This window comes from Arabidopsis lyrata (genome assembly GCF_000004255.2).
Source record: "Arabidopsis lyrata subsp. lyrata unplaced genomic scaffold ARALYscaffold_6, whole genome shotgun sequence".
NCBI classification, from domain to species: domain Eukaryota; kingdom Viridiplantae; phylum Streptophyta; class Magnoliopsida; order Brassicales; family Brassicaceae; genus Arabidopsis; species Arabidopsis lyrata.
Genome location: NW_003302550.1, coordinates 23755583 through 23770264, shown reverse-complemented (window position 1 = coordinate 23770264; position 14682 = coordinate 23755583). Strand labels below are relative to the sequence as shown.

Here is a 14682-nt window from a genome sequence, read left to right as displayed (position 1 = left end):
GTCATCTAATTTATTTATGGGAGACTCAAAAAAATACCCCTTTTTCAATACCCCTTTTCAAAAATGCTCCATTTGGCTGTCCATTTTTAAAAATACCCTTTTTAATGTACAAAATGACTAAATTACCCTTCTTTTAATAAAAGATATCACAAATATATAAGGAAATATAACAAAATTAGGTCCACAAAATACAAAATATTTTTTGGCGGGAAAAGTGATCCCGCAATTTTTCCCGCCAAAACACTTGTAAAAACTTTAAAATACCTTGTAAAATTTTCCCGTAAAATTTTTTCCCGCCAAAAATTTTTTTTTGCGGGAAAAGTGATTCCACAATTTTTTTGGCGTTAAATTTTTGGCGGAAAAATTTTTGGTGGGAAAAATTTACAAGGTATTTTAAAGGTTTTTTACAGTGTATTTATAAGGTTTTACAATGTATTTTAAAAGGTTTTACAACGTATTTATAAGGTATTTATAAGATATTATAAGATTTTACAAGCTATTTTATAAGGTTTTACAAGTTATTTATAAAGTTTTACAAGTTATAAATACTTTATAAAACCTTATAAGTACCTTGTAAAACCTTTTAAAATACATTGTAAAACTTTACAAAACAATTGTAAATACTCCGTAAAACCTTTAAAATACCTTGTAAATTTTTCCCGCCAAAAAAATTTCGGAATCACTTTTCCCGCAAAAAAAAAATTTTGGCGGGAAAAATTTTTGCAGTAAAATTTTACAAAGTATTTTAAAGGTTTTTACAAGTGTTTTGGCGGGAAAATTGCGGGATCACTTTTCCCGCCAAAAAATATTTTGTATTTTGTGGACCTAATTTTGTTTCAAATAATGGTAAAATGGTCATTAAAAATTAAAAGAGGGCAAAATTAAAAATGGACTCTCAAAGGGGCATTTTTGAAAAGGGGTATTGAAAAAGGGGTATTTTTAACAATTTCTCATTATTTATATCTCTATATATATTTATTGGTTTATATAAGCGTATACTCCCTCCGTATCAAAAAGATTGATTTCATAGAGTTTTCACACTAATTAAGAAAAATATTTAATGTTTAGTTATAAATGCATAATTTATTCATACCAAACCATTTCTCATAGCTATTAACCAATAGTAATTCATCAAATTTTAAAATTCTCAATTAATGATTCTTGAAATTCACAATTTATTAACATTAATTGATAAAAAATATACAGAAAATCAAGTTTTTTGATACAAAAATAAAACCTCAAAAATCATTTTTTTATGATACAGAGGGAGTAATAATTAAACAAATTATCACAAAATGCCAAAAAAACGAAAGACAATTAATTTATAATTAGGCTCATTAGTCAAATAGCCAATAACTTGCCCCATACCTAAGATAGTTAATTTAGGCGAAACGACAGAGAATTTAAGGACAATTGACTATAGAAATGATTCTATATTATACTATTCACAGTGTCCCAACTATATAAAAATTGCCTAACACATTGCCACCGTCGTTGACAACTTTTCTTAATTTCGAAATTTACAACATAGTATATAAAGAAATGAATGAAGATTGATCTTTATATAGTATTCTCTCCGTTTCATAATATAAATCGTTTTAGCTTTAAGCACGCAAATTAGGAAAATTTACTTTTAAAAGGTTAAGCCAATTATAAAAAAGACTGTATAATATAAATAATTATAAAATATTAAAATAATAAATTATTTGCATAGGAACTTGAAAATTACTTATATTGTGAAACAAATTTTTTTCTCTAAAACGACTTATATTATGAAACAGATGGAATATATAATTAATAGAGGCGAGACATGAAGGAAGATGGATCTATACCAAAACAGCTGGGCAGCTTTGAAAATGTATTGTTCGATGATAATAATATCTCAATAACAACGCGTTTTTATCTCAGAAGACTCCAATATATTGACTTGGAACCACTAAAAGTAGCATTATTATTGTTTTGTTATATATGTAATCCCAAAAAGGAAAAAACAAAAATATATAAATTAAATTGGGGGAAACAGCCCATATATATATATATATATATATATATATATATATATATATGTAATTGTTGATATTATTGGTTCAATTTAGAAAGAAAACAAATTGTATATTACTTCAAAATTTTATAAACAATTCAAAAATTAATGGTTTGTGTTAACCTGATAGATAAATAAATAATTCTCCACTTGGTAAACAAATACGTAGGAAAAGAAATTACAGACAAAACCTCAATATTTCTAATTTAGCCATACAAACCAAACTATCGGTCAATAAACAACTTAAAATCAAGCTAACCGAAAAATAATTAGAATTAGTATAATTATAATCAAATTAAATTCGTCTAAAATTGTAGAAAATGTTGGGATCTAAAAGAATGAGACTACATCATTTAAAACCATTTGAGTTGTTATGTCTCAAACTTCTAACACCGATTTGATGCAACAACATGCTTAACATGGATCATATCAACGCTTCAAACTCTGAATATAGAGCGGATAACCTTTTTTTACATTTGACTGCTAGCAACTTTGTGCTTCCATTCTTATATTTTATATAGACTTACACTCATTCTAATTGACGATTTGGTTTACGTTCTTGAAAATATGGAAATTGAAATTTACTCTACAAAAATTGTTATAGACTTTGATCAGTAACTATGTACCGTTATAGTATAGGGTATACCGTTTTGACAATTATCAATCACAAAAGCAATACTAAAAGCATTACTAAAAAATGTTATTCGCAGTTTTTTTTATATAGCTTTCATGTACTACTAGTTTTTACAGTTTTGCATTGTTACGTAAAAACTTATTAATCCAGTTTATCGCTAAAAAACTTGTACAGTTTTATATTACAAATCGGACCTTACGCTGATTATAATTTTGTAATTTGTCACGCTTAGATTAAATATATTCATGTTTATATAATAAGATAAGATAACATGAATGTATTATTATATTATACTGTATGATAAAATAACTACAGTCTAAAAATACCAAAAATTTAATTCGGACCCACATCCCAAACCTCTCCCACTATATATATTTGGTCTATATAAAACCCATTAAACCTAAACTTTTCCAAATTCATACCAAAAAAACATTTAATAACACCAAAATCTACAGAAAAATAAAATGCTATCTCCCAAACTCTTCCTCGTAACACTCTTCTTATCTCTTCAAACACTCTTCATTGCTTCTCAAAATCTTCTCCCTTCTTCTTCAAACTCTTCATCTACCATCTGCAAAACGACACCGGATCCAAAATTCTGCAAATCAGTGTTCCCACAAACATCTCAAGGCGACGTCCGCGAATACGGCCGCTTCTCCCTCCGCAAATCGCTAACGCAATCGCGAAAATTCACACGCACGATTGACAAATACCTCAAACGCAACAATGCCCTACTCTCCCAATCAGCCGTTGGAGCTCTCCAAGACTGCCGTTACCTCGCAAGCCTCACAACAGACTATCTCATAACGTCGTTTGACACCGTCAACATCACTACATCATCCAAAACGTTGTCGTTTTCCAAAGCCGACGAAATCCAAACACTTCTCTCCGCCGCGTTGACTAACGAGCAAACATGTCTTGACGGAATCAACACCGCCGCTTCCACTTCTTGGACCATACGAAACGGCGTCGCATTGCCTCTAATCAACGACACGAAGCTCTTTAGCGTCTCGCTCGCATTATTCACCAAAGGTTGGGTTCCAAAGAAGAAGAAACAAGTAGCCGGTTACTCTTGGGCTCATCCGAAGAACACACACAGTCACACAAAACCATTCCGTCAGTTCCGTAACGGAGCTTTACCGCTAAAGATGACGGAACACACACGCGCCGTTTACGAGTCTTTAAGTAGGAGGAAACTGGCAGACGACGACAATGATGTAAACACGGTGCTTGTGAGCGACATCGTAACGGTGAACCAAAACGGAACGGGGAATTTCACGACCATAACGGAAGCTGTTACGGCGGCGCCGAATAAAACTGACGGTACCGCCGGTTATTTTGTTATCTACGTGACGTCAGGTGTTTATGAGGAAAACGTAGTGATTGCGAAGAACAAAAGATATCTAATGATGATTGGTGACGGCATAAACCGTACGGTGGTTACCGGTAACCGGAATGTTGTCGACGGTTGGACCACTTTCAACTCCGCCACTTTTGGTACGTCTATCTATAAGAGATAATGCTCTATTATTTTTTACCCATAAAAAAAATAATGCTATTTTTTGCACATGCACAACTTTAGTTTTTAACTATTTATTGAGCAATTTAAGAAATAATAATTTTAAAAGTTTATAGAAAATAATACCTTGATGAAAAAATGATTAATAAGTATCGTATTACAAACTTTTTAATCATTTGCAATTATCTATTTTTAGCATTTTAAAATGGTTCATGCATGTCGTGTAAAAATTATCAAATCACCGGCACTTTTATTACGTTGCCGACGATACACATGGCTATGATGAGTCGATGACTTTGGGTGTGACTGGTTATACATTATAGAAGAAAAATAAAGGATAAACAAATAATTCTTCTGTATTCTACTAAAAATAAACCAATCAAATAGAAAAGAGAAAATTTACTTTTTTTCTCAGTTCTTCCAAAAAGTGACGTAAAATGAAGAAACTTTTCAATTATAAAATACATGGTATACAAAATTCCTCCAGTTTGTACTTTTATTTTCTTCTGTTTTCTTATGATTATTTTCTTCTTTTTTCTTCTAATATTTACCAGTCATAGCCTTTGTGTAAAACTAATTACCACAAAAATTATTCAAACTTTTTTAGACATTTTTACCTGCGTAGTAGTTCGGATCATAATTGCACGTTTTTCACTATATGACAAACTTTATATTACTTCTAGGAGTGTGTAGTGAATAGATGACAAGACGCATTATTGAATTACTGTTACCATTTAATTTATTTATTTCTATAGAGATTAAGAAAATCATTGCTACTTTTTTTTTTCCAGCCGTGACATCGCTGAACTTCGTTGCCGTGAACATGACTTTCCGAAATACCGCTGGACCAGAGAAGCACCAGGCCGTGGCTATGAGGAGCAGTGCGGATCTTTCAATCTTCTATAGTTGCAGTTTCGAAGCTTATCAAGACACTTTATACACTCATTCGCTAAGACAATTCTATAGAGAATGTGACATTTATGGAACAGTGGATTTCATATTCGGCAATGCAGCTGTTGTGTTCCAAAACTGTAATCTATATCCAAGACAACCGATGCAGAACCAGTTCAACGCTATTACAGCTCAAGGTCGTACTGATCCGAATCAGAACACAGGAATTTCGATCCATAATTGTACGATTAAACCGGCAGATGATTTGGTTTCGAGCAACTATACGGTTAAAACGTATTTGGGACGACCATGGAAGGAGTATTCACGGACCGTTTTTATGCAATCGTACATAGACGAGGTTGTTGAACCGGTTGGTTGGAGAGAATGGAACGGAGATTTCGCATTGAGTACATTGTACTATGCTGAGTATAACAATACCGGATCCGGTTCAAATACTACAGACCGAGTGGTTTGGCCTGGTTATCACGTGATTAATTCTACCGATGCGAATAATTTCACGGTCGAGAATTTTTTGTTAGGAGATGGTTGGATGGTTCAGAGTGGTGTACCTTATATTAGCGGTTTACTTTCGTAATTTCTTGTATTTGATTATTTGTTTTAGCTATTAATTATTTTCACTTATGCAAATTTTGGTCTTAATTTTGAATATTCATTAATAAATAATGAAATTTAATAAATTTTTATTTACATTATTGATATTTATGGTCAGCCATACAAATAAATAAATATCTCAAATTCAAGACATTTCTGTAGATAAATCATTCACACCTGGATGACAAAAAAAAAAAAAAAATCATTCACACCTGAGAGTAAGAACTGAGAAGAAGCAATGGAGAAGATAGAGCACACGACGGTTTCTACCAATGGCATAAACATGCATGTGGCTTCGATTGGTTCAGGTCCAGTGATCCTCTTCCTCCATGGATTTCCCGATCTCTGGTACTCATGGCGTCACCAGCTTCTCTCTTTCGCCGCCTTAGGTTACCGCGCAATCGCTCCAGATCTCCGCGGTTACGGCGATTCCGATGCGCCGCCGTCTCGTGAATCTTACACTATCCTTCATATCGTCGGAGACCTCGTCGGATTACTGAATTCACTCGGTGTTGATCGGGTTTTCCTCGTCGGTCACGATTGGGGAGCAATTGTTGCGTGGTGGCTCTGTATGATCAGGCCTGATCGAGTCAACGCGTTGGTCAACACTAGCGTTGTGTTTAATCCGAGGAATCCTTCGGTGAAACCTGTTGATGCGTTTAGGGCTTTGTTTGGCGATGATTACTACATCTGCAGGTTTCAGGTGAGACTTTAAACTCATGAAAACTAAAATTGAAATGAAAATTAGGGTTTTGGTGAAGTTCTCAGTAGTTGAAATTAAAGGCGTAGTTAGGAACTTAGGGTTTACGAAGCTCAGTGAAAGATAGCTTTGATGATTACTGTTCAGGATAGAAATTAGAAACTGTTACTTCATGAATTGGTTAGTTCAACAAGAGTTGAGACAAATTACTTATAAGCTTTGCTGTTTGGTGTTTAGTTGTGTCAAGTTATTAAACTGATTGAAATTGCTGCTTGAAGAAAGCTGAGCTTTTATGTAACAATGTATCAAAAAATGGGAAATTTCTCAACGACCAGTAATTTATGTTTGGATCTATAGAATTAGGGACTATGCACCTACCTATACATATAGCTCAAATTAGCTCAGCATCTGATAATGCAAGTTGCAATTGATAATCTGAAAAAGGCAACAGTGCTTACTTAAAAATGGTCTAGTGAAAGTCAAAGTCATATACTTTATTTGGGTATATGGTTACAGTATTGTGGTTTTCCATTGCTGAATTTGGTCTCTTTACTTATGATTTTGAGTTTCTTTTCTCAGGAGCCTGGAGAAATCGAAGAGGACTTTGCTCAAGTTGATACAAAGAAGTTAATAACCAGATTTTTCATTTCGCGTAACCCACGTCCACCTTGCATTCCAAAGTCAGTTGGTTTCAGAGGTTTACCTGATCCACCTTCTTTGCCTGCTTGGCTCACTGAAGAAGATGTCAGTTTCTACGGAGACAAGTTTAGCCAAAAAGGCTTCACCGGTGGACTAAACTACTATCGCGCCCTGAACCTGTAAGTCTTATGAATTCTAGCCACCAATTCTACATCATACATCATCTTTTCATGGTTAATCTTGGACTGGTCTTATCCTACCTGTAGAAGCTGGGAACTAACGGCTCCATGGGCCGGTCTACAAATCAAGGTCCCTGTGAAATTCATAGTGGGTGATCTAGACATAACATACAATATCCCCGGAACGAAGGAATACATACATGAAGGTGGTTTGAAGAAGCACGTACCGTTTCTACAAGAAGTGGTGGTATTGGAAGGTGTGGGTCACTTCCTCCATCAAGAGAAGCCTGACGAGATCACAGACCATATCTATGGCTTCTTCAAGAAATTCAGAACCCGCGAAACTGCATCCTTGTAGTAGTTCTCTGTCTGCACAATGTCAAATTCAAGGTAGTCAAGGTTACTTGCTGTCTATACTTGGTCTGTGCCTACTTTGTAATATTTTGAAGGATGCTGTGTGTATTTTTACTTGTTTAATAATTTAGAAAAATATAATAGAACAACTAGTAGTATTATATATTCTCAAAAATTAAAAAACTATTTTCTCAAATGTTGGCTATCTCCGGTCCAATATATCCAAATGAATTTTGAACAATGTTGAATTCCTATTATATCTAGAAAACATGAAAACATCAATAAGCATCAACATTTTTTAAAATGTATATCAGAAATATTTGTACAATTTTATCAAAAACAATAAATCTTGCAAGGACATTTTATACCCTCCGTTTTAATTTAGTTGTCGTTTTAACATTTAAATTTTGTTTTATAATAATTGTCGTTTTAAATTTTTAATGTAGATGTTTTGTAAAAATTCCAATTTATTTTCACTATTTTAATGTTTTCACCAATAAAAAAATTAGAAAATATATTGAGTAAAGGTAAAACAGAAAATTTAATTATTTTTTTAATATTTGTGCAAAAACTTTAAACGACAAGTAATATAAAACGGAGGAAGTAACCATTTTAGTTTTATGGCCGGAGGAAATGGTATTTACTTTTTTGGCAGGGGATATTTTCAACAAATCTCAAGCGCGTCCGAGTCACGCGCCTGTTACGCGTAAAACTCATAGACATAATATTCACAATTAATTGAAGACGCCAGTGAGAAGAAAAAAACACTCCGGAGACGAAAAGACTACAACACCCTCGTCTTCTTCCGTCGCACCGCTTCTTCAGCAATGTCATTTTAGTCAAACCCAAAATTCCCCTCTGAAGAAAAAAACCCACCAAATCGATTTCGTTGTCCCAATCCAAAATTCCTCCATCTTCTTCGCTGTAACGCTTTTTACCTAATCGGAGAGAAACAATGCAATCGGCGAAAGGACGGCGGAAAGTTGGCTCCACAACCGCCGGAACCGGTATAGACTCGGCGGAGAAGCTTGACGAACTCTTGATATCGTCTGCGATTTGTAACGGTGAAGATTTAGGACCATTTGTTCGGAAAACTTTCGGTACAGGGAAACCAGAGACTCTTCTTCATCATCTCAAGTTTTTCGCACGATCTAAAGAATCAGAGATCGAAGAGGTATGCAAAGCTCACTATCAAGACTTTATTCACGCCGTAGATGATCTTAAATCGCTTCTCTCAGATGTTGAATCGCTTAAATCCGCGCTTTCCGATTCAAACTCTAAACTCCAATCTGTTGCGGCGCCGCTTCTTTCGTCTCTTGATTCGCTTGTTGAGGCTCAGACTGTGTCCAAGAACGTCGATCTGGCGATTGGAGCGGTGACTCATTGTGTTCGTGTTATGGAACTTGTTTCTCGAGCTAATCAGCATCTTCAGAGCGGTAACTTTTACATGGCGTTGAAGTGTGTGGACTCGATTGAGAGTGATTTGATGGAGAAAACTCCTTCGTCAACGCTGAAACGGATGCTGGAGAATAGGATTCCGGCCATTCGATCTTATGTGGAGAGGAAAGTGAATAAGGAGTTTGGAGATTGGTTGGTTGAGATCCGTGTGGTGAGTCGGAATTTAGGTCAGTTGGCTATTGGTGAGGCTTCCGCGGCTCGTCAGCGAGAAGAAGAGCTCAGGATCAAGCAGAGGCAAGCGGAGGAGCAGAGCAGACTCAGTCTACGCGATTGCGTTTATGCGCTAAACGAAGAAGAGGATGATGAATTTGGGTCTGGTCATGAAGGCAGCGATGGTGGTAGTTCCGGAGGTGGATTGCTAGGTTTTGATTTGACTCCATTGTATAGAGCTTATCACATTCATCAGACACTATCTCTTGGAGATAGTTTTAAGCAGTACTATTATAATAATAGGGATCTTCAGCTTACCTCTGACTTCCAGGTATCTACTATGACTCCGTTTCTCGAGTCACATCAGACGTTTTTCGCCCAGATTGCTGGGTTTTTCATAGTAGAGGATAGAGTTTTAAGGACTGGAGGAGGGTTGATTTCGAAGCTGGAAGTAGAGACTTTGTGGGATACTGCTGTTACTAAGATGTGTGCTGTGTTGGAGGATCAGTTCTCTAGAATGCAGACGGCTAATCATCTCTTGCTGATTAAGGATTATGTGAGCTTGTTAGGGGTGAGTCTACGCAGGTATGGCTATGCTGTTGATTCCCTTCTCGAAGTATTAAGCAAGCACAGGGACAAGTATCATGAGTTGTTACTGTCTGATTGCCGTAAACAGATCACAGAAGCTTTATCAGCTGATAAGTTTGAGCAGATGTTGATGAAGAAAGAGTATGAATATTCCATGAATGTGCTCTCTTTCCAGTTACAAACAACAGATATAGTACCGGCATTCCCTGTCATTGCTCCATTTTCGACCACCATCCCAGATTGTTGCCGAATTGTGCGGTCTTTTATCGAGGATTCGGTTAGTTTCATGTCTCACGGAGGTCAGCTTGATTTTTATGATGTAGTGAAGAAGTATCTGGATAGGCTTCTAGGCGAGGTTCTTGACGAGGCTCTGTTGAAGCTGATTAACACGTCGGTTCATGGAGTTCCTCAGGCAATGCAAGTTGCAGCAAACATGGCCGTGTTTGAGCGTGCTTGCGATTTCTTCTTCCGTCACGCTGCACATCTTTCAGGAGTTCCTTTGAGAATGGCGGAGAGAGGTAGGAGGCATTTCCCATTGACCAAATCTCAAAACGCTGCAGAAGATACACTCTCAGGAATGCTTAAGAAGAAGGTAGATGGTTTCATGACGTTGCTCGAGAATGTCAATTGGACAAGCGACGATATTCCACAAGGTGGGAATGAGTACATGAACGAAGTGTTGATGTACTTGGAAACTTTGGTTTCCACTGCGCAACAGATATTACCCCCTAAAGTCTTGAAAAGGGTTTTGCGCGATGTCATTGCTCACATTTCTGAGAAAATCGTTGGAACGTTATGCGGAGATCTAGTAAAAAGATTGAGCATGGCTGCAATCAAAGGACTTGATGTGGATATTCAGTTGCTGGACTCGTTTACAGAGAACCTAACTCCATTCCTCACAGATAAAGAAGCGAGAGAGATGAAAAAAGCATTCATCGAGATAAGACAGATGATCAATTTGCTTCTGAGTAGTCACCCTGAGAATTTCGTTAACCCGGTTATCAGAGAAAGAAGCTACAATGCTTTGGATTACCGGAAAGTTGCAACAGTTTCAGAGAAATTCAGAGACCCATCAGATAGTATTTTCGGGACTTTTGGAACAAGAGGATCGAGGCAAAACCCGAAGAATAAATCGTTAGATGCGTTGATAAAGAGACTGAAAGATGTGAGCTGATGATGTATCCAGAGCACAAACCCAAAGCGTAAGTACGATCCCGTCCTTGGTTTTATCTATGATCTATTGTTAATTATATGATTGCTTTATATGTCATTGTTGATGATTCGTTGGGTCTCTCAGAAAGAAAGGCAAAAAAAAAACACAAAACTGATTTCACCCCCAAGATTGTATCTTTTTTTTTTCCTTTTTTTTTTTTTTTCGTCTGAATGATTATATAACAAAAGTGAAATACGTTGTCGGAATACAAAGGCCGGCGGAACTTTAATCCCCAGAAACTAAGCCGGCGATCAACTAAATGATCCCAGAAACTAAGCCGGCGATCAACTAAATGATCCCAGAAACTAAGCCGACGGATAACAAGATCTTTTTTTTTCCTTCCATTAATAGCATTTTCGGAAATGAGTTGATTTTGAAATTCAAGATTCATGTCACCTCAGCCAAACCAAGGCTTGACATATCCCCATACGATCCTATATCCGTTGTTTTTCTCAGTTTTTTTTTAACCGTTTTCAGTCGTCAATCGGATCCCCCTATTAACTATTAACGGTTTATTGACGATTTTGATTTGGTAAAATCAATCCAGTGGTATGTTAACTTGGCTCAGTTTCTTTACTTCAATCAAGGTTGGTTTGGTTACCACGTGATCGTCGTTTTCCCCTATTAACACGTGTGCCCTCTCTGTCAGTCAAATCGTCACCGTACATCTAATTTGCATAGTCTCTTCATCAGACGCGCTGATTTTTACACAGTCCACAAACACACCTAACAACTGTTTTCGCCTTCTGTACTTAATGAGACATTTCAACGCTTGATCAAAAGAGAACTCAACTAGACACGAATCATAAGAACAAAACTTAAAGAACCCATGTCGCCATACGCGAATACTTGTACTATCATCTTCTTTCTTCTATTCTGTACCGTCTCTTTCGCCGTCCCCGACCAAAAGCCAACCGCTTACGACGCCGTGAAACGCTATAACTTACCACCCGGAATCCTACCAAATGGCGTTATTGACTACGAGCTTAACCCAAAAACCGGCGATTTCAAAGTCTACTTCAATGACACGTGTGAATTCACCATCCAATCCTACCAGCTTAAGTACAAATCAACTATCTCCGGCGTTATATCTCCCGGTCACGTCAAGAATCTGAAAGGCGTTAGTGTTAAAGTTCTTTTCTTCTGGGTTAATATTGCTGAAGTGTCTCTTGACGGCGCCGATCTCGATTTCTCCGTCGGAATCGCTTCGGCGAGTTTTCCGGCGGCTGATTTTGAAGAGAGTCCTCAGTGTGGTTGTGGGTTTGATTGTAATAATGGGCTTTTATTTTCTTCTTGAATCTGTTGGGCCTTGCGTTGTACTGAATAAAAATGCCCTTTTCTTATGACTGGCTTATGAGTATTATTATTAATGTACTGAATAAACCTAATCATACAAACATTAATATAAAAATGCCCTTCTCTTATGATTAATTAATGTTTGTATGATTGTTTCTTCATGTCAATTTGCGCTTTCAGAGACTATTAACCTTTTTTGACTTTCTGTTTTACACGGGAAACTTCTTTGAAGTTTGAACCAAAATATAAATTTAAGCGACCATAATAATAAAAATAAGAAAACTGGTCAAGTTGTAGCATAGTTTATTTATTTTTTTTACGGAAAAATGGGTAATGCTTATACAATTTTTGTAGGTTTTATGAAAAAAACTTTTCAATTCACTAATTTTTGCAAAATCTTTTTATTTTTAAAAAATACATATTAATCTTACAAATATAATATAACTATTTTTTGTTATCGTCAAATTTTGATAAATAATACGTTAAATAGAATTTTTCGCGACTAAGAGTTTAACTTTATCTTTAGAATTTTTAAAATCTAATGCACATAACCGTGAAAATGTTAATAATTTACGTATAAAATTATATTACATATTATTTTTGATTTTGTATGATTAATCGGTACTCCCTCCGTTTCGTTTTAGTTGTCGTTTAACGTTTTTTCGCACAAATTAAGAAAAGCATTTAATTTTCTGTTTTACTCTTTATTAATATATTTTATAAAAAATTTCATTGGCTAAAACATTAAAACAGTAGAGATAAAACTGAAATTTTTACCAAACATTTGCATTGAAAACCTAAAACGACAACTATTATGAAACAAAATTAAAATCCTAAAATGACAATTAAACTGAAATGGAGTTAGTATTTTTTAGAGACGAAGAGTGAAAAACCATTTTTATAAGAGTGAGTAAGTCATGTGCAATTTTTTTGTCTTTTTGTGTACAAATGTCTTGATAAAATTTATTTCATAATTATCCAGTAACTTTTCCCAAAATAATTGTCTCACCACCACAACATGACAGCCTGTGATAGCTAGCCACGTGTCCAGTTGTCTACCTAAAAACGTCGTCGTTAATATCTTACAAAAGATATTTTCAACGACCATTATTACAAAAAGTCTCCGACGGAAAAACGAAAATCCACCGGCGGAGAAATCAAAAACCAAAAATCAAATCTTTTGTTTCACCAAAACCCAAATGTCTCATCTCCCGATTCTAATCGCTTCTTTACTCTTCCTCTCTTCACTCGCCGCCGTCGTCGCCGCCGAATCGGATACTCCGACGGCGTATTCACTCCTCCAAAGCTACAACTTCCCCGTCGGAATCCTTCCAAAAGGAGTCGTAGCTTATGATTTAGACACAACAACAGGCAAATTCCATGCGTATTTCAACGATTCATGTAGCTTCTCTCTTGTGGGTTCTTACCAACTGAATTACAAATCAACAATCAGTGGTTACATCTCCGAGAACAAGCTCAAGAAATTGACTGGTATTAAAGTCAAAGTTTTGTTCTTGTGGCTTAACATCGTCGAGGTTATTAGAAACGGCGACGAGATGGAGTTTTCTGTCGGAATCACTTCGGCGAATTTCGCGATCCAAGAGTTTTTGGAATCGCCTCAGTGTGGTTGTGGATTTGAGTGCAAGGAATCGAAATCGAGAAACCCTTTTGTTTCTTCGTCTTGAATTTGAAATAAAGGTTCTATTTTTTTACTAGTTTGTCAACAAAAAGATTGCATCTTTTATGTCTTGTCCAATAATATGAGCGTAGTTTCTGGAATTGATATCTGTTCGCGCAATTGTTGCTTCAGTTCCATGTTCAAGTGTAATGGTAAAAGAAAAGTAATTGAAGGGAGATGTGAACATTGTGAAGTGAAAAATATAGCTCAAAACCATGAATTTGGCTGATTTATTATCTGATGTTGTCTTTAGATTGAATGTTTATTTGTTCATAAAGTTCGTTTTTAATTCATGGCCCTGGATAAAGTGTACTCCTTATTGGTGTTGATTTGGTTTGGATGAGCTGAGACTGAGAGTTAGGATTGAACTGCTGTTAGTAGAGAATCCATCGAGTTTACGGGACTGTTTCGATCGATCTTTTAGATATTTGATCTCGGATAGGGTTGAGCTGCAGTTGTAGAATTAGAATCTATCGATCTCTCTGGTGGAGAATTTGGCTTGCAGATATTAGAGATAGTTAGTGAAGATGTTTTTGGTAGATTCTTGTGATTTTTTTTATCTGTGTCGGGATGAATTAGGACGTGGTTCTTTGAAGATCTACAATATACCATTGTGTCGATTGGTCTATCTGATTTACTAGCCTTCATAGGCTCAATAGTAACATTAACTGGGAAATGTCCCAATAACTCTTAACTATGGATCTACACTGATTTCCCTTGTTTGAGATAG

At 35.8% G+C, this 14682-nt stretch overlaps 5 protein-coding genes across 5 annotated transcripts; all 5 read left to right on the top strand.

The window, feature by feature from the left end:
• The first annotated feature begins 3019 nt into the window (after positions 1-3019).
• Positions 3020-5733, top strand: LOC9310990 (probable pectinesterase/pectinesterase inhibitor 41). Its single transcript, XM_021021635.1, has 2 exons — positions 3020-4172; positions 4986-5733. The coding sequence occupies exons 1-2, from the start codon at positions 3140-3142 to the stop codon at positions 5678-5680; spliced, it is 1728 nt and encodes a 575-aa protein (XP_020877294.1). The 5' UTR covers positions 3020-3139; the 3' UTR covers positions 5681-5733.
• A 138-nt stretch (positions 5734-5871) lies between these two features.
• On the top strand, positions 5872-7734 carry LOC9310989 (epoxide hydrolase A). Its single transcript, XM_021021634.1, has 3 exons — positions 5872-6400; positions 6977-7215; positions 7303-7734. Exons 1-3 carry the CDS (start codon positions 5936-5938, stop codon positions 7571-7573), a joined length of 975 nt encoding a protein of 324 aa, XP_020877293.1. The 5' UTR covers positions 5872-5935; the 3' UTR covers positions 7574-7734.
• Positions 7735-8332: 598 nt separating this feature from the next.
• On the top strand, positions 8333-11207 carry LOC9310988 (exocyst complex component SEC15B). Its single transcript, XM_021021384.1, has one exon. It carries the CDS (start codon positions 8525-8527, stop codon positions 10937-10939), a length of 2415 nt encoding a protein of 804 aa, XP_020877043.1. The 5' UTR covers positions 8333-8524; the 3' UTR covers positions 10940-11207.
• Positions 11208-11687: 480 nt separating this feature from the next.
• Positions 11688-12400, top strand: LOC9310987. The gene has a single exon (XM_002874874.2). The coding sequence runs from the start codon at positions 11808-11810 to the stop codon at positions 12273-12275; it is 468 nt and encodes a 155-aa protein (XP_002874920.1). The 5' UTR covers positions 11688-11807; the 3' UTR covers positions 12276-12400.
• A 985-nt stretch (positions 12401-13385) lies between these two features.
• On the top strand, positions 13386-14188 carry LOC9308913. Its single transcript, XM_021023589.1, has one exon. The coding sequence runs from the start codon at positions 13474-13476 to the stop codon at positions 13957-13959; it is 486 nt and encodes a 161-aa protein (XP_020879248.1). The 5' UTR covers positions 13386-13473; the 3' UTR covers positions 13960-14188.
• The last annotated feature ends 494 nt before the right edge of the window (positions 14189-14682 follow it).